General features: G+C 36.6%; 1 protein-coding gene across 7 annotated transcripts in view; it reads right to left on the bottom strand.

The window, feature by feature from the left end:
* The window catches only part of SLC36A4 (solute carrier family 36 member 4), a 112,530-nt gene that overhangs the window by 33,204 nt on the left and 58,942 nt on the right, over nucleotides 1–20,384 (bottom strand). The window contains exon 11 of one of the 7 annotated variants that reach the window (XM_027777002.2): nucleotides 14,039–15,344. The exons of the other annotated variants lie outside the window; for them this stretch is intronic. Within the exon in view, the coding sequence (XP_027632803.1) occupies nucleotides 15,313–15,344 (32 nt within the window). The 3' untranslated portion in view covers nucleotides 14,039–15,312. Of the gene's footprint in view, nucleotides 1–14,038; nucleotides 15,345–20,384 lie in introns of those variants that run through there. 7 annotated transcript variants of the gene reach the window in all.

Below are 20,384 nucleotides of genomic sequence, written 5' to 3'. Positions count from 1 at the left end.
TATTTGGCAGGCCATAAATATAAAAAAAAAAAAATGTGTAGATGGTAAGTTCTCTGTTATAATGGAAAAGGAGTTTTAGGAACTGGCTACATGTCAGGTACCAGACCTCCCTAATCAAGGTATAATTTTCTAAGGGTTTATATGTTTATCTATATATCTATTGTTCCACTGGGTTGTGGTTCACAGTCTTATACAGGAAATATTACTCCTTTTTCAACTAAAACTCATATGGGTGCTCATAAGTGTAAATGTGAGTTTTACCCTTCTGATCCTATCTTCTTAAACATTCTCTATTTTAAATGCCTCAGAGCGTTAGGCTGAGTTTTCAAAGTGCTGAAGTAGCTTGGAGAACAAGCAGATCTGAAATCTGAAGAAAAATTGCTTTTAAAATACTTAAATGCATTTTAAAATGGTATTTTTAGATCCAAAGGACATACATTTGCACAGTTTACAAACATACTGCTATGTGTTTGACAAAGGGCCACAAAGATGAATAAGGGATTGGAGCATTTTTCATGAGAGGAGAGGCTGAGAGAGCAGGGACTGTTCAGCCTGGAGATGTCTCAGGAGGATCTTGCCAATACGTACACACAGCTGATGGGAGGAAGTAAAGAATATTGAGTCAGCGTCTTCACAGTGGTGCTGCCCTGCAACAGGATGCGAGGCAGTAGGCACAAACTGAAATAAAATGATTTCTTTTTGGAGAGGAGAAAAAACATCTTCCCTGTGAGGGTCAAACACTAGAACTGGTCAGCCAGAGGGGCTGCACAGTCTCCATCCTTGGAGGTATTCAAAATCTGCCTGGACACAGCCTGGAGCAGCCTGTTTTTGCTGGCCCTGCTCTGAGCAGAGGACCAGGGCTGGCAGTTTCCAAGGGTGCCTTCCTGCCTCCAATGCTGTGCGATTCTGTATTTGTTTTCATGTTGTAGAAGATTATTTTGTCATTTAATTGTATAATGGAACCACTTGTATATAAATGCTATACATCTCAGGTTTTTTCCAGCTTTTTCCTTTTCCCCCCTTGTTGGAAATAGGGCCTGGAAAGGGGCATAAAATAACATAGACATACACGAACACTTGGAAGATCAGTATTTTCAAAAGCAAAGAAAAGTGTTGGCTTAGAATAAAAATAACTTGACCATATGAAGTATATAGAGTTGCGCAGACAGATTAGAAGGGCACAAGTAATTTAAATGGTAACAGTGAACCCAAAGTAAGAGAGAAGAAAGGTTAACTTCATAAAGCATGAACTGAAAAGCACAGGAAGTACTTGCATTAACTCAGTAATATAAGCATTTACCTTTTTCAGTGTAGTATGATAGCTAACGAACATTTAACAGGCTGCCTATTTCTCTACTCTGATTTTTGTATACTTCTAAAACAAACTGAGTGAAAGGGATATAACATACAGACTTTAAAAACTTACATGGTTGTAATGTACGTACCAGCTTTATTAACAACATAAAAATCCATGGTTTATACTAACCTAGACACCCTGTGTCTAATAATCTCAATACAGAAATTCTTTGTAAATGATCTAAGTGTGTCCCTTTGTTTCTACAGTCTGAACCGTTCAACTAGCAACAGGAAAAGGGGGGATCTACCGCACAGCAAGCAAAACCAGAGTACATGTAATGAGTCCTGTGTGCTAAATGGCACCGATTAGCTAGAATTCCAAAGTACATAATAATTAGGATATCTCTTGAGAGTGCTTGGACAAATAAGTAGGTTGCAGGAACCTCAGATGGTAACAAAGGAACATCTACTTTTTTGCAGTATGTATCTGCACCACCAGCTCAGTGGCCATCCCCTACAAAGCAGACAAGGCACAATGAAGACAGTGTAAGTACCATGTTTTACATCTCCTCTACACAAAAAAACCCTCAACCCAACACCAAAAAAAAGCCCATAAACCACCTCTAACAAAAACCCCAACAAACTAGCTTTGCTACTTTACAAGTGAAAGATGCTATTGATGTAGAACAGGGAAAACAGAAATAACTGTTTTTCCACATTAAAAAAAAATGAATGAGATTTAACATTCATGAAGCCTCAAAACCAACATCTGGTTTCCAACAGTAGAATGTAATGTTCAGTTCTTCCATGAATATATCATATCCCAACTGAATATTGTAGTATGAGAACATAGGAGAACATTTTACAAGTCAGGAAATGATGAAGTGAAGGTTTCTCATCTAAGCAAAGATTCTGTTGCTACGGAAAGATGGTACAGAATTGTGTTGTGGATAAACAGAAATATTCAGCCTTTAAAATCTCTGATACATTTAAAGCAACCTTTTTCCAACAGTTTTGCATGCAATTGGTTAGCATCCATAACAATATTTTAAAATACAATTTAATTAAACATGTAAGCCATTAAATACAATTTTGCTACAACCAGAAAAACTCCACAGGCTTTGTGCACACCTAACAGCACAGGGTGACTGGACTTGTCTGGACCTATATTAGCCTGAGCTGACTTTAGCTTGTTTTAACTGTGAGAGCAATTCTCCAGCCATCAAGCAGTCAACTTTTTTTTTTTTTTTTTTTTGCCTAACTTGTTCCAGCTTAGATCTGTAACTACAAGGTATGTTAACAATCTAGCAACTCGTGTACCTACAGAGTAACCCTACATTGTGTATAGCAACTTCACATTGTATATAACTTTTCTGTAGTAATTCATTTGGACTATGAGCATTAATATCATTATAACTGGACTAATAACAAATGCATTGTATTTTAATTATATTCTTAAAATATTAGACAATTAAGAAATCCTTGCACCTGTGTACAATGTGTTCTTAGTCCATAGCAAAATTTTGAGTGTAAAAAAGAATGAAATTTAGGAATAATTTCTAATGGAGACTTGAGGCAACTGTATGTATCATCATGTGCTCTGCTATTGTATCACGATAAAGAAGATACTACTGATTACAGAACTTCAGTCTTAATACAATGTATGTTGGTTTCACAAAGCTAAAATAGCAAGTTTCAGAATAAACTTCAGATAATTTAATTCAGATCAACAGCATTTTGCCATTGGTACTAGTCCGATTCCACACCTGTACTTGACAGTAGCTGTTACATATTTTTCTTTCTAACATACCACCTCAGACACACTAAGACTTTTGTCCCTCCATAACAATTAATATCTTTCTCCTCTCTAAAATAAGGATTCATCTTTTCCCATTCCTCCCCTGGGAACTGCTACAGCTCCCAGATTTATTCACCCACCTTATGCCTCAGGATCTATAAAAACCACACATGAAGGTTCAGTTCCAAACCCTTTGTTCAGTTCACAGGCTTGGGATTGCACAAATAGCTAGGAAGATTATTTTTGCTAAACTACTAAGTAAAACTTTCATTTATGCTATTTTACTATCTACTGATAAGCATCCACATTTACGGAACAGAAAAATCTTATAACTACATTATAGTTTTCATCTTTCTCATACATGAAGTTCACTGGAAAGAAATGGAAACTGAAAGATAGCTGCAACTCAATCCATAAGACATGACTGCTATTCCATTATATAGCATTTCAGTATAAACACAGGGTAAGTAAACAAGACTTAATTCAGATGCTGCAGCAACTCTGCCACTGCCAGCAGCATGCAATGAGCCCGGTTTTGAATGATTTTGCTGTCTTCACCTCTGTATTGTGAAGGCACCATCTTTAAGAGAACTCTGTATTTGATACTGAAATAGACTTTTTTGTCAAATAATTGATCTTTTTATCATTTTTAAACCACATTTTCATGTGTCCTCTCTTGTAGTAGAAGCAAGCCACTTACAGACAAACTTTAGGAGAGAGTGAAGCCCAGCACTAAAAAGCCCAGGGATGCACACAGTACTGTTGAGGACCATAAACGAGTCAAACAAGACTTGTGCCCTGGTCCTAGTGCATTTTCTTTTAACTCTAAGTATATAGAGTGGTTTTAGTACAACACTGCTATACCACTTGACATTTCTAAACAGAAGCTGAAAACCACTATACATACATATCCTATGATCAACCTGGAATGGCTCTGATAGCATAAGGCCTGAAAGAAATGTGCAAAATCGTAGAAAGCTGGGAGAAAAAAAAAAAAAAAAAAAGGTTCCTTATACTAATCTCTGCATTACACACTTCAGAAAGGAATTCTAGTACACAAAATCATATTCCCAACACGAGCAGTTGAAAAATCAGTTCAAATGCCTATTACAAGGAAAACGATTGCTTAGTTTTAAATCCTCTGCTGTTTCTTCGAAGGGTAAGAAGCTACTGCCTGTACCTGTAAATCTAGTTATTTTAAAAGAGCAACTGCTGATCACAGAGGTTTAACCATCATTTACACTACTGCAGAATGTTTGTTTTCAACTCAAGGAAAGCTCAGACCCTGAAGCCTACACTTTTAAATGAGGCAACCAATTGCAAAATGTAAGGTCCAAATTTGTTTGTCCCCAAAAGCATAAGCACAATATTGAAGTAGACTTATGCAATTTGTCTCAATTTCTACATAAACATAGCAAAAAATGCAACTAAATTTTGGAATGTAGAAGCAAAAAAAAAAATAAATTTTTTTTGCTCAGAACAACCAAGATTTGAACTTGTAAATAAAGAGGCTTAATACATCTGAGATAATCAGTTCATGCATTGAACAGATTAGCATATACAACACTAACAGTTACATTGAACTGCTTTGGTCTCTCCCTGTGTGAACAGCAGTAGATTACAAGGGAAAAGAGTTCCTTGGACCAGAAATAAATATTCCCAGCACCATCAACACTTCCCCACTCCTGGAGGCAACAAGTCTCTAGGAAAGAATGAAGTTTTCCATCTTTTTCCTGCCATTCAACCATCTGCCCCCACTTCTCTGTGCATAACCTTTCATCATAAAACATTCCTTCCCTACCTGAGCTCCAGAAATTCCCAAACCCCCAACAGCCTGTTTTAATCTTTACCATCATCTCTCTTCTCACTGAGTCAGAGGTCAGGCAAATAAATCACCTGCTCTGTAGCAGTGCTGCAGTCAATACCAGAACCCACTATTAGAAAGCAAAAAAATCACCAGCATTTTTCCAAAATCTTGCTCTTTTGCATTATAGCTTCCTCCATTACAGCTCTACACTGATTAAAACAGTTGCGATCAAGACCAAAGTGTAATCATCTGAAAAGGCTATGGAATTATAAAATTAAGGGAACTACAATTATATACTCAATTACCCAGTTTCATTATTTAAAAAAAGCTATTATGTCATAAGAAACGCAGTTCTACATTACAACCTGTAGTAAACCACTTCACTGTATGTTCTATATCAATTCAAGGTCAAACTAATTTACATTTTAAGTAATTCATTGTTTTTTCACTGTAAACAAGTCCCAAGATTCTGGTGCAACCTTAGAGTTCAAGAAATAACTAACCACATAATGAAATCATCAACCTCAAAAAGTTCACATTAGTCTATAAACAAGAGATTATCACTCCAATCAAAACAATTCCTTTGCTCCAAAATTTAAATAGTACCCTCTGTGCAAAAATACCCCAATATAAAAGTAAATCAACACAGAAGGACTTCTACCAAAAATGGAGAAAAGCAAAAAGAGTTAAGTTTAGCTTTATGAACTTACAGCTACTAAATATGAAAGAATTACTTAGATACAGAAGTTGAAAATTATGTTTGTTTCTATAAATTCCCATGTTCTCAAAACATGTACTTATCACCAATGATTCAGTCCCAATATTTCTGCAAGTAAAACACCTATAAATATTAAAACAGTCTCCTTCAAAATTACTTTTTCCCACACTTTTTTATTTCAACACTATTTATGGTGGAATTTTTTTAGAAAACATTGTATTTTTATATATTAGGAAACTGTAATTAGGTAACCACTTACGTGAAACTCCAAATTTTCCATGGTTTCATGCACACGCAAGAAATGAAAAAGGATTTTAAACTGTTGTGTGGTGCAGGAATTTCAAACAAATTAACCTTCTGACCACAAAAAGAAAGGCAAAAGAAAAAATAGAAATTGGTAATAAGAGACCTTGAAAGGACATACAAGCACAATCTCTTCCAAACCCTCTCAATACATGCTAGTAGCCAGATGAAATATTTAATAGCCTGGGCAACACTGGAGATCACAGCACAAGTGAGTTGCAAGGAGAGGACAACAACAGTATAACAGCTTTTTTTAAAAGAGCAGGTGTTTTCATGCAGAAAAGAACAGTAACAGTAGATCTTCCCTACCTTTTCGTTTTCTGTAGTCCAGTGAATTGCATCAAACACAGATAATACTTTCCTAATGTTAAGTATCTCCATGCAGGAGTTACTCTTTCGCACTTAAAGAAGAGTTAAGTGATTCTTGAAGGAATTATTGACACCTCATGTGCATTACCCAACTCTTGAAAATATGCACTGTCCTTCTTTGGTTATACCGTCAGCCATGAGCTTCTGTAAAGTCTCTTCAGGGTCCTCTAATTTCAGAGTTATTTGAAGTTCATACACAACAAGCACAGTATCAGGATTTTCAATGATTCCTGGTTCAACCAAGGAATCACCACCACCAAGGGACACATTTTTCTCATGAGCCTGTCTGCCTAGGAGGAGAGACTCCTGGTATCAGGACTGTGTTATTGGCAGATTTTTTAAAGTAAATTTTACAATTTCACTGTAACCTCATAGACCACCTTTGCAGAAGCTCTGTCACTAGGCACTGGCATGCAGCTGAACTGTGCTCTGTGAAGACTTAAGCAGCAGAACATATACTTCTTAACCCATTTTCCTCAAAGTACTTCTGGCATCATCATCACTGCAGCCAGGAATTTCTCAATAAACTGACTCTGCTTATGCTATACAGACAAATTCTGGCCTTCAATGACCAATTCTCAGGTAGTCACTTAATCATTTGTTTTCTTGCCTGATTTTGTTTGTTTTCTATTGAGATCAAAAGTCTTTACTGACAGGGATACATGTTTTTCTCTGTGCATAAAACATCTAGTCCATTCATACATCAATTACCGTTTATAATGGCACATGCTTTGTCCTTCATCACACTTTACAGATTAACATACACACCAACTCTGGCCACATCTTTCAAAGGGTACAACCCCCCAGTTATTAATAAACAATATTAACTTATTTGTGCTAGTATTTTACTCTGCTTAAATTTTTTTCTTTAACTTACAATAGCTATCTTTTCCAGTACCCACTGTCCAATATCCATTAATGTTGTACCATTTCTAAGGACAATGAATTTGTGAAAGGAGAGAGAGATATCACAAAGTGCTTTTTGTTGAAGAATGGAAAAGCTATTTGTATTCCTTTAGATAACAATGATGAAACTAAAATGACATGTTAGGTTTTTTCATGACTCCAAATATGTGTCAGATGTCTTTGCTCCCTATTATCTGTTTCCCCTCTTTTACACACACACACACATATATATCAATACATGCACCATCTTAAACTCTTCAGTATCAGATAAAAATATTATTGGTATCTCAGCAAGCAGTTTGCTTGACATTTATTAATAAAAATACTACAGATTTTAAGTGGATCAAGGAAAAGTGGTCTGAAGGTAGGAGAAAGACACTTAGTGGAAGAGAAACACAGAAACTGCCTTGGTATTTTAGTGCATGAAATGCTGCTATGCAAGCATACCAATTAGGGGAAAAGGTTAATATATTAGCCATTACGTATGATTTTGATACCAGCTGTTATTGCAGAATTAAAGTCTTAGCCTATACACTAAAGACTATAGCCTATAGCGTAAGAAATGCTCATCTACACTCTACTGCTGTGTGACAGAATCCATGAACCTGGCTTTTTTATACATGAGTGGTTAGTCTGTTCCATAAATTTTCTCTCCCTCATGTTTTGTAGCCTGAATGAGAAAGAGACACATATATCTGAATATATGAAACAAAACAACTACTACATACTGTATTTTCCAATTGTTTTCACTGTGATATCATTAGAGAAAATTGTTTTGATTCTCAGCTCGTAGGATAACTAGAGTTGCACGTAACCCCCAGGCAGCCTCACAGAAAAGCTAACCCCTTTCAAAATGTCCTGTTTTGGAATAGCAAATAGTAATTATATCCTAAATAGAAACTCCTTCTCCAGTTCTCTCTGAAGCATAAAAAGAGATTCAGGTAACACAACACAGAAAATCAGCCTTATATGAATTATGCTGAATACAGATCAGTTTTTCTAGAATCTTCTCATTTGCAAAGTGTAGCTATTCCAAGTGACAGAGCTGAAGTAGTATGTTATAAAAAATCTAGCCATAATTTCTCTGTTCCCTTTTATTTCAGAAAGTAAATGAAAATAATAAATTATCTTCTGATCCTTCTGCTAATCACCAAAGAAACTGTAACAGTAATGTGAAAAAATAGCTACTGTATTACTTATTTTTGCACCGAACTATCAGATTCTTTTTTTTTTTTTCTTTTTTTCTTTTTTTTTTTTTTTTGCCAAGGAATGGCTTTGAAATATATATTTACCAGCATGTATTAATAAGACACTGAATCTCCAGGAGCTAAATCTGGGCTGAAGTCAGAGAATACTTGCTTTTCTGGATATACTCTCTCTTACCCCAGTACATTCTTGTCAAAATAGAGACCAGAACTGCACTGACACTTAAAGCCACGGGAAGCCAAGTTTTATATGGCAGCAAAGTTATATCCTGTGTCTCCTTCTCTGACAATTTCATTGGCCTTTTTGCTGCCAGTGGACACTGAGCTAATGGCTTCAGAAACATCTTGACAATGACTGCAAGATCCCTTCCCAAGTTTTAGTGGGTTCTTCTAAGCCCAGCACTATTGTAAACACAATTCAGATTACTTCCCCCTTTATGTGTTACCTAACAATTTATCTAAAATGAATTTCATCTGCCAGCTATTTGCAAACTTCTCAGCTTTGCAAGCTCCTTCAACAGTTCTTTACCACTGGCGTGGTATTCTACTGCCCACGAAGTCTGATAATCATCTCCATCCCCACTAGACCTTTTTTTAAATATGCCAAAATTATATTGACAGCCTGTCAGTCCTATGGTACAAAGGCTGTTTATAGTATTAGTTCACACACAGTTCTGCATCTGAGTACTAAGTTCCTTCAGGGCTCTTGGGTAAATAAAGTTAACAGAGGAAAACAAGAATATTAAAGAAACCAGTTCACCTCTTACCATAGAAAAAAATCTATACAAATATAAAAAAATAGGATTGAATTATTCTCACCTAAATCTAGATGCCTACAGACAAGCTACTTGTGTAGACTCCATTATATTAGGTAAAGACCACGTCAACATTGTAAATTAAATTTTAGGTACAAGTCACCTAACCAAATATGAAATTCTTCAACCCCTTACACTCCACCGACCACATGGTTTAAAACTTACTTCACAGTAGAGGGAGCCAACACAACTAATTTTGATGTAAACACATATAGTATATGTAAATTGGGGGTCATGAGAACCGAACTAGAGCATTACACACCATCCTCCCGTTGTGAGTTTAAGGTTGTTTTTATTTCCTATGAGCACAAGTGTTGCACACATGCATCAGATATGTGAGACAGTATGTGAGAACTTACCCACCAAACAAAACACAACAAAAGGACTGAAAGTTGCCAATGGGAGAACAAATATCTGAATACCTAGCACAATCCATACAGTATAGTGCGTACATATATATACACATACATATGCTGGTTAAGCTATCACAAAGCGTGACTTTCATTCTGTGTATTTATTTTGTTATATATATTTAAAAAAACCATAGGATATAACTATTAAAAATAGGTCTAGTAACTCTCAGCTAAGATGCACTCCTACTAAAAGGAGTGCCAACAGACTGTAGAGATGGAAGAGTAACCAAAAACGTAATGACTAGCTCTGCAGATTTAGCTAGCGCTCCTCATCTGCCACACTCACAAAAGCATTACGAAGGCAAAAAGATGCAGAGACCCCACTCTTCTCTGTTCTCAGAAATGGCAGCCTCCAGTAAGTGGCCTACACGCAGTATTTCTGTTATTGAGGCACAAGCTAGATCTGTTCAATTACCACGATTCAGAACATGGTATAATCAATCACATAAATAAGACCTACCCAGAGAAAAAACGTCCCTATCTCCCCCCTTTCCCACCCTCCTTCCCCCCAGCAGGGATAAGCCTGCTTCAGAAGCCAAATTTACCATGCTTTGATCTTTGGATAAAACAAGTTATTTAACCCTATGAAACATTTTCCCTTGTTAAGATGTTTTTGTTCAACTGTAAGTTTCTCATTGGTTTACTTGATATTGAAATTAATCTGTTTCATGAAAATATTTGCATAGGAGGCAGTATAGGACTGTCTGTTGTTGAGTCTAATAATATAGTGCAGCGCGCTTACAGCCGCTTTCAACAGGCCTCCTGAAAACAATGCATAGCCGTTCCTTGCAACGTACAGGCTGAGTTTTCCATATATGCCTGAGTAACCCAAAATGAAATGTGCTGTCTCAGTGTTTTCCTCAAAGGAGATTCTGCTAGTGTTGCCACTCAACTTTCTCCTGGAAATTGCCTCCCACAATTTCTCTTCCACATGTCCCTACTGCCCTCCCAACAGCGTTATACTTTACCAGCAGGCAGAGTTGAGCATTCAGGCTAAACATCTAATGCTGAACAGAATACACAAGATTAAACTCTACCCATCTACCCATCTTTCCAGCTGTGGAAACGCCTGGTTCTCATACTTAGGTTTTATGAAAGATTTGTGTTAATTCAATCATTATTCAGACCACCAGCCTCCTTTCAGAAGTGGTTGAAAAAGTTGAGTTTAGGCTAACTTTGAGCACAAGGTTAGACTAGATGACTTTCAAGGGTCCCTTCCAATCTTAAATCCTTCTATTATTTCATAATTTTAAAAGCTACTTTTGGGGGGTACATTGATAGCACAATTGTATACGCCTAATTCCTTCAGAAACCTGACTTCGAACCAAATAGTCTCCAGTAGCAGAAATTATGTTTTAAACTAATCAGTCAATGTTTGTAGCTAAATATCTTATTTGATTAGACACAGATTCCTTGAATACTTTTAATTAATTTTTATTAAACTGTTTCACAGAGTGAAGGCAATAAAGCCAAAATATAAGTAACACATTAGAGCTGGGGCAAGTGATTCTACAGGAAGAAATCACTTAGCAGTTTTTCTGTCCTGGATTCTTCTTTACAATACAAAACAACCTTGGCATTTGGTACATCCTTCTACTTTTCCCTTATTTTTATAAGCTACTAATGTGCCTAAACATAATACCTGTACGTTAAGTAGAACAAAACTGGGAAAGAGTCTCTTAATTATCCTGGCACATCACTCACACTTACAAGCTTACAAAATTTTCAGTTTAAGAAAAAAAGAACAAAAGAACAAACAGAAATGTTACTTTTAAAAGAAAATATTGAATATATATTGAAAATACTGAAATATTGACTTAGCCTCTCAAAACTGAAACACAAGTATTTATGGATCTAGACATAAACCTTCTCTTTTACGTTATACAAATGCAACATTACTGCAAGTAACTGCTTGTCAAGTGGTCCGATAATGCATGTGCACACTGTGCCACTGAAAGGACAGTAAACAGCTGGAATAATTCAAGGCAAAAAATAGGCACAGCACAGTAATTCAACTCTCATTTCAAACAGGTATTGGATTATATTTAGTAGTAACATTTATTTGATATGGAACTTTTCACTGGTAAGGAATTATTTTTCCTTATGTTTCCTTAGAAACAATACATCCATACTGATTCTAATGGAAGAGATTCTTGAAATTCAGCTCCCTCATGTCTGTATACTTTCCTTGTCCTTGAAAGACTTAATTATCTGGCCAGAGTCTGTTGAGCTAGAATAGACCAGAGGAAACCAAGACAGAACTACTGCACAGATCATAACAAATTTTCAGCCCTTTCAGAGCTGAATAAATGTGTGTACTCCTCTTTACTATGCTTAGACAAATCACTTCATTGTTTCCACAGGAAATAAAGGAAATTTATTTTTTCTTTTATTTAGGAAATTTATTCAAAGGAAATAAAACAGAGTCTAAAAATACCAACAACCAATTAAAAGAACTGTGATGCACACACTGTTCAAGATAATGATTCAAGATTGTCTTACTCAACAATCACATTGGTGGTCGTGGTAGTCATGGAGAATTGATTCTGAATACCAAAGGTCTCACAATGCCCAAGAGCTATAGCCAAAATGGTAATTTGTACAATTCCCTGACCTGCTTCAAACCCTACAATTACATAACATGCATTATAATGTATCTTAGCACTTGCGAGAAGACAAGAGGATACCTCTGTCCTGAAAGGCTACAATTTTTTGATTCAAACTGCAGAAATCTGTTTGCCATCTTTCACTGATTCTCTTTAGGAACCATGCTCTGTAAAAACAACTACACAGCCATGCTACTCATGCTAACTGAAGTAATTTAATTTCTTTAAATTCATTCATAAATTCATAAATAAAAAAAGATTCATTACTTTTATAGAACTGGTCTGAAATCTGGTAAAGCTACTTGGTAATCTGGACAATTACCAAGATGAAAATAGGAGACTACCTAAGGGAATTTTAAAACTTACTCGCTCTAAGAGAACACAGAAATAAAAAGAAGCAATATGTACTTTTCTAGCCTCATATCCCAAACTGATGTTCTTCTCTTTTTTTTACATTCTATGGGACATGGTAACAGAACTCTTCCCCTATGGTTAGCAATGTCATTATCTGCAATTACAGAACATACTGTATACCAACATAAGCATGACAGACACCTTATGAGATTCAGCTGGAGGACAAAGCTTCTGAAGATAACAACAACAACAAAAAATCAAAAGAACAATTTTAGTCTTACTGCAACTCCTTATTGGCAGCAGTAGAGAACAACCATAAAGCCCCATCCATCAAGGAAGGTGAGTAAATGTACACAGGCTTTTTCCTCAGCCAGTCAGGACTGGGGTGAACAGAAGTCATCACACATCAATTCTGCTGTAATCTGAAAATTTGTCTACATATTTCTTTGCTAGAAAAGTGTCTTTGATACTAAACAGCAATTTTTAGCACAGCATAGACATACTTCTGATGTCCTTTTCATTTAAGCCCTCTTACTAGAGTATGTCTGAAACATTGCCCCAAAAATTAGCCAAAACAGTATGCAAATTAAGGCAGCCCAACCTTAATGCAGAAGCAAAGCATCCCGTATGTCTTCTGTACTCAGGTATCTTGGCAAAACTGCCCTCTGAGAACACGGAGTCTCAGTAGGTAGGGCGTTCAGCTGAAACAATGTGGAATATACAGAACTTCAAAAGTAGCCTACTGCAATTTTCAAGCTTATAATTAAAAAGGGACAGCCTGATATTGTATGATTATCAGTTACATATGCTTTGTTTTACCCCAAAAAACGTGTTGCTAATAAGTTACTAGTTTATCAGACAGTAACTTTTTAAAAGATTTTTTTTTACTGAAGGAAGAACTACATTCTAGGTAACCTTACCAGAAAAGCCCATGTGAAATAAAAACACAATTTGACTTCGAAGAACAAGACACAGAAATTTTATTTTTCTGTGTTACAGAACAGCTTTATCAATAAGCAATTACTGTAAGTCAAAACACAATATATTCCATCACTTGCTGAACTGAAAAATACACAAACAGTTAAACACAGAACATGGGGGTTTGTGCTGATTAGTGAACCCAGTCTGCTCTTCTCTGATGAATGCCAGAGCCAGCATGAGAAATATGGGATTGCATACCACAGTAAGATAAAGAAAAACAGAGATAAGAGAAGATACACTACATTTGTAAGCAGTAAGCTGTTCATTTGACTTGGGTATCATCAAAATGTAAAGATATTCCTTTTCCTCCCTCCATGTCCTAAATTCTAGAACACAGCTCTTCTGGTTGTACCAGGACAAAGTTCTGGGGGTCACAGTGCAAGTCAGATCAAAGAAAAGTTTCAGGTTAAAAAAAAAAAAAAAAAAAAAAAGGAAAAAAGAGAGATTAAAAAAAAAGAGAGAAATAAAAAAATAGAGAAAGGAAGACAATTACAGGATGCAACAGGAAAGAACAAACTACTGAATCCTTGAACATGATGTTGAAAACAAAGATTAAAAACTGAATGGGGTATCACTTGTGCTACAGCTCCCTTAGACTTTCTCTAACTGTAAATTAGTGTTGCTCCTTATCAATACTTCTACACTGCAATTTTATCAAGTGAAAAAAGTACAGATGAATATTCATACTATTCAGCTCAGATAAACCAAGTAAGCACAGCAAGGCATCCTACTACTTTTGGTATTCCCATTAACACAGTATACCTTTTCAACTCTGTGATGGTGTGTATCAAAAGGGAGGAAGGAAGACCTATGCCATTTAACAATGCCAAGCAACATTATCTATTTCCTCTTAACTGGGTACTAGGAAAAAGGGACGGTTTTCCAACTGCCTCCTCCTTTACTTCCCCTTTAGGAATCTTTGGATCTTACAGAAATTCCAAGTCTATGAACCACTGCATAGATGTAAAATGCATAAGGAGTACACGCAAAAATAACCGCTCCACTCAATAAGCATGACACAAAATCATGGATTTGTGTATGGCATTTAAGAAAAGCACCCCATAAATGACCTTCTCTAAGCTAGTTCATGCATAGAAATATAATGCGCCAAAATAACAGAGCGCTACAAAGTCATGAACATATTACAAAGTTCACTTTCCATGAGTTAGATGATACATATATTTTTTTGTTATTTGGACAAAGAATTTTCATATTGACATTTCATTATATTTGTACGCATACAGATTGAAAATACAAAGTGGAACCAAAAATAAAAGCAGGTTTCATTAGTTTTACAATTATTGTTATAAAGGAAAGGCGGGATTGAATTACAGGCAACCGAGCATCATTCAGCATCACTTCTCACTCTTCCTGAGAATGTTTCATCATACCAAACACTAGATGTATTTCTGACCTATACTCCTTCAAATAGCCCTAAGAAGGCAACAAGCACTCCTTTGGCCCAGTTCAACTCATCCAGAAGAAAATATGTAAAACAGGTCAGATAAATTGTGCCCTTACCAGCACCTGTTTCTCTCTCTTGCTTACAAGGAGTCTAGCTAGGATGACCACTGCAGGTGTAGAGGTCCAGACAAAGACTTCTGCATGCTAAACTAGATGACTCATTCTTAAGCCACATAGCACTTTGCAACTTATGCAATGTGTCACCTAAAGTCTTCAGAGCACAGAGTGCCACGTAGGTTTACAGTGTGAATGGTATCATGAATCTTCAACTTCCACTTCACAATAAGTGAATAAATTTTGTAAAGGAGCCTGTAAAAGGAACCATAAATTTAACAAAAACAACACAAACAAAAAAAAGGCTCTACTTTAATCCAATTTTCAATTAAAATACCATAATGCTTTTCAACAAGAATTGCTGCAGAGTTGTAAAATATATATTTAATGCAAACACTAAACTGTGGCAAATAATAAGGTCTGTACACTAGGAAATAATTAGTGCCCTGGAATAAGACTATTTCAGAGTATATAAAGGCATTATTACACTATCTATTCTTAAGCTCCTTTTTTTTTTTTAAAAAATAATAAAACAAATGCCTCAAAAAGAAAAAGCAAGCAAATTTTATGACAAAAACATTGCTGTTATTTTAAATTATTTTAAAATTCTCTTATTTATTCCAAATCTTAAAAAAAATTCTAATTTTTGCCTCAATCATAAAGCCCGTACTTTTCTTCCTTTCCCATAAACACAAAAAAGTTTTGGAAAACAGCTGCACTTCAAAATCTGAATTTATTCACAGAATCTTAATTAACAACTCAATAGAAGTCCAGCCTTAAACAGCAGTAATTAAAAAAAAAAAAGGCAAGACATGTTTTGACTTTTTAGGAATTTAGTTTACAACCTTAACTTTCCATACAAGGTTTAAAAAATATAATAATTTGCAAGTAATATCTTGTTTGGGTCCATATCAGAGTCACTGTTAAAGAAGATCTGACATCAGCTGAAGCAATGGACCAACACGAAGAACTAAACCAGATGGCTTCATAAGGCTTTGATAAATATTAACATTAGACAATTCTGCTGGACCTTATGCTTATTTCTGGAGCAGTGCTAGTTTTAGAAAGAAAATCCCTAAACCATTATGTCATACAACTTATACTCACAAGTTAACATCTCTAGAACAACCAGTAATAAGAAACACTACCAGCACCATTCAAATAATCCACAACATCTAACCATTAATCGTAATCCATAGACCTTCGGTATCCATCTGTTAAAATCTGATTTAAAAAGTTTAACATTTGTACTTGGAGAAAGAATGTGTTATTACACATATATAAAATGACGCCTACACCAACAGCAACTCTTAAGGTGTGCCATAATTCATAATGGCCCATCAAAAGAAAGAAACCATAATCAGGATATAACCGATATTAAGAGATCCATTCTTCTTGCAAAGATACTAAAAAAGGTTGGAAGAAGCTGGATTTCCTATTTCTTATGCCTAAACATACACAAAACACCCAACGGTGCTTGTTCTCATCTCTCAACTGAAAACCGCAGCACAGTATCTTCTACTAGGAAACAAGAATTATGGCCATCATTCCCTCAGATTAAAAAAAAAAAAAAACAAAAACAAACCCACACTAAAAAAAATTAATTTATCGAATATTTCATTTTATTCCTCTGCTAATTCATGAACAATTATTTTGTGTTTAAGCCCACATTGAGGGGCCTGTTAACAGTCCACACAAATATTCTAAATCCCATTTGGAATTTTTTTTAAATCACCAAGGTAGCTACTCAATTTATCTGTCATTAACATTACCCTTCAAAATGAACAAGCTCTTTTAACAAAAATTCTGTGTCTAATGACTGATACACAAATTACTTCTATATAAATGATTATCCCTTAATCCTAAAAGCATGTGTTATAATCTACACAGATCTTAAAATTCCTTCATGTTACCTCTGCTGCTGCTACTCTAAGCAAGTATTTTATTGGCACAACATTATTAAACAGTGTAAGATATCTGGTAAACATCATGTTATCTTGTGTCTAATTGTTCAGCATCAAGAACTGTTCTTTCCTAACCCGTTACAGTTAAAGTGGGGAAATATTAAGACAAGCATCACTGATAAATTCAACTAAATAATGCATTTATTCTCTTGGTAAAATTACTCACTCAGATCAGGCTAATTTATTTTTTTAATGGAAAGCAGCTCACTAACAGCTCAGTTCATGCTCAGCTGGATCAGCCATTCAATTAAACTTGTTTCATTTCAACCTAACAATCAAAACAGCTGACAACTCAACCAGTATCTGCACAGCCACAGTCAAACACAGTATTGCTTAATTTTCATTTTAACAGAAGCCCCGTGGCTGCAGAAATATAGCCCAAAATTAAGCTATTTTTTTTTAATAAATAAATAAAATATATATTTCTTGTATGGATGGAAGATGCTATTAACTTCCAACTCCAGTTTTCTCCATTACATTTGCTGATGCTCTTCAGCAGCTTTTAACAATTCACAGAAAAAAATTTGTTCACTACTATCTTGAAACTAATAAATTAAACACAACTTATTCTTTAAAAACTAAAGTACTGCTTAAATTGTTCTTTTCTATTTTATTACTTCATGGATTTGCTGCCATCATTCAGATGAAAACTATTTTCTCAACATTTTTTTTTTTTTTTATTTAATTCTTCCAACACCTCAACCAAATACAACTTATTTGTAACGCCCTTCTGGTAGAGGACATGAGTAAGCCTTTGTTAGACAGCAGGCCAGAAATTTACATTCTTGTCCCACGTTAAATTTTTTAACTACAATTTTCCCTGAGAGGCATCAACAGAAATTAATACATTCAACACTATTAGCATTAATATTGACTAATGCTTGGCAGTTGGAGCTGATGATCTCCAGATCTCTCAATCTCCCTGTGCTCAGCATATTCTGAAGTTATTACATAGAATTAACTGTTTAGGCTCAATAAAACCTCTCCAAACTCTCCCCTTCCAGAATCACCGTGGTCTCAGTGCCAGGTAAACAGGGAAGAGTAAAAAAAAAAAATCCAACCTCTCATAGTGTAATGGCAGGTTATTTCAGGCAATGCACTAAACAGGACTCAAATGAGTAGAAGGTTTTTTTCTTGTCCTCCCAGACAAATGGGTGTCTCAAAAGATAAAACTTACACTGTGATCTATGTAAAGATATTAACAAAGGTTTTAAAAATTCACCCAGGATGGTCCAGTTCCTTCAGAAGCAAAAAAGCTCACACTAAAATGGTTAATCCAACATGCAGTAGCTACAACCCCATCACTTAACGGGCTCAGCTAAGGGGCAACCACGGGCACAGTGCCCAAACTCTATCCAAGCAGATGCAGCAAGCACTGATACAAACTGGTTTTGTAACATATTAAAGTTAGGGTAAATACTTTCAACATTAAAAAAAAAACAACACCTTGACAAATATTTCCAAGCACTGCAGTTATCTGACAATCAAATGCCACAAACACAAAGTTAAATCTGTTAGAAAAATAAACTTCATATAAAAAAAACCCCACTTCAACAAAAATGCATATGCAACAGTAACAGAACCTACTGAAACTGTAAGGATGTGGTTGTCCTATCTGGGCACAATCAGAGAGATTTCCTGTCCTCTTACATATTACAAGCTGAACTGACCCACCAAAGGACAAAGATGGCAAGTCATCAGGCAGAGGCTGCAACACCAGCAGCTGCTGTTGATCTGGAGATCTTTACGCTCACGTATAGAGGTCTGTAGTGATGAACTTCAAGCACGACCTTCATGTGTTCTCAGTGCTTTCAACATCCTATGGTGGCTCTCATCCTATTCCTTCTGTTTGTATGTGTTGTTAATTTCCAACTTTGCCCACCACAGTGATGCTTTCAATTATATTTCTGCCTAGCTAGCTACAAGACTAGCTCCCACCTGCTTTCAACAATTACCAAACTCTGTCTCCAGCTCTAGTCTGAACTTCCAACACAAGCCTAGCTCATCTCTCCAGTCAGTGCACACGGTGTTCATCTGAGTTTGTAAAACAGCTTAGTGTTGTGATTTCTGAAGTACAGTGTGATCTTCCAACACGCTACACCAAACACCGTGAAATCCAACCAAAGATGAAGAGATGAATGTCTCTTACAAATGAAATAAGTGTTCAATATCAAATAAAGTGGAAACTCCCACTCTCCCTCTTTTTTCTTAAAATTCAAAAGTGTCTGACTTGTATTTTTACCTATGCAATGCTAAGATGCTATTTTAACACCAACCTAAAATGGAAGAAGGGAGAAAAGTATTAGGAAATAAGCTCTGTTGAGTCATTTGCACTCACTGTCTCCTGGTTCAAAAAGTACAAACAAGGAGTTACAACCAAAGGAAAAACAAGCTTTTGCAAGTCTAGCACTCTCCCAGAAGAAATACTACTTGGTATTTGACTTTACCTTGAATAATAGCATGTCAAGAGTCCTGAAAGGACAGAAGTACAAGGATGATTAGGGAAAACATGGGCCCACTGCTGAATGAGGTGGGTGCCCTGGTAACAAAGGACACTGAGAAGGCAGAGTTACTGAATGCCTTGTTTGCTTCAGGCTTCACTGCCCAGGCCGACCCTGAGGTTTCCCAGACCCTGGAGGCAAAAGGGAAAGTCTGCAGAAAGGAAGACTTTCCCTTGGTCAAGGAGGATCACGTTAGAGATCACTTAAGCAAACCTGACACCCACAAATCCATGGGCCCTGATAGGATGTGCTCCTGAGGGAGCTGGCAGATGTTACTGCCAAGCCACTCTCCATCATCTTTGGAAGGTCATGGAGGACAGGAGAGGTGCCTAAGGACTAGAAGAAAGCCAGTGTCACTCCAGAGTTCAAAAAGGGTGAGGAGGAGGAGCCAGGAAACTACAGGCCGGTCAGCCTCACCCCCATCCCTGGAAAGGTGATGGAACAGCTCATCCTGGAGGTCATCTGGAAGCATGTGGAGGAAAAGAAGGTCATCTGGAGCAGTCAGCATGGTTTCACCAATGGGAAATCATGCCTGACCAACCTGATTGTCTTCTACGATGGGATGACCGGCCGGGGAGGTGAGGGGAGGGCGGTGGATGTGTCTACCTTGACCTCCACCCGGCTTTTGGCACCGTTTCCCACAGCACCCCAGGCAGGCTCGGGCCAGGGGTCAGGGGAGCAGTGGGGGGCTGAGAGCTGCCCGGACGGCAGAGCTCGGGGGCTGGGGTCGGTGCTGCGGGGTCGAGCTGGGGGCCGGGAGCTCGCCGTGTGCCCAGGGGTCAGCGCTGGGTCCGGTCCTTGTTCCACTTACTCATCAATGACCTGGATGA

This window comes from Falco peregrinus, chromosome 4 (assembly GCF_023634155.1).
Source record: "Falco peregrinus isolate bFalPer1 chromosome 4, bFalPer1.pri, whole genome shotgun sequence".
Classification (NCBI taxonomy): Eukaryota; Metazoa; Chordata; class Aves; order Falconiformes; family Falconidae; genus Falco; species Falco peregrinus.
The sequence above is the reverse complement of the archived record's forward strand: the minus strand, read 5'-3'. Positions and strand labels throughout refer to the sequence as shown.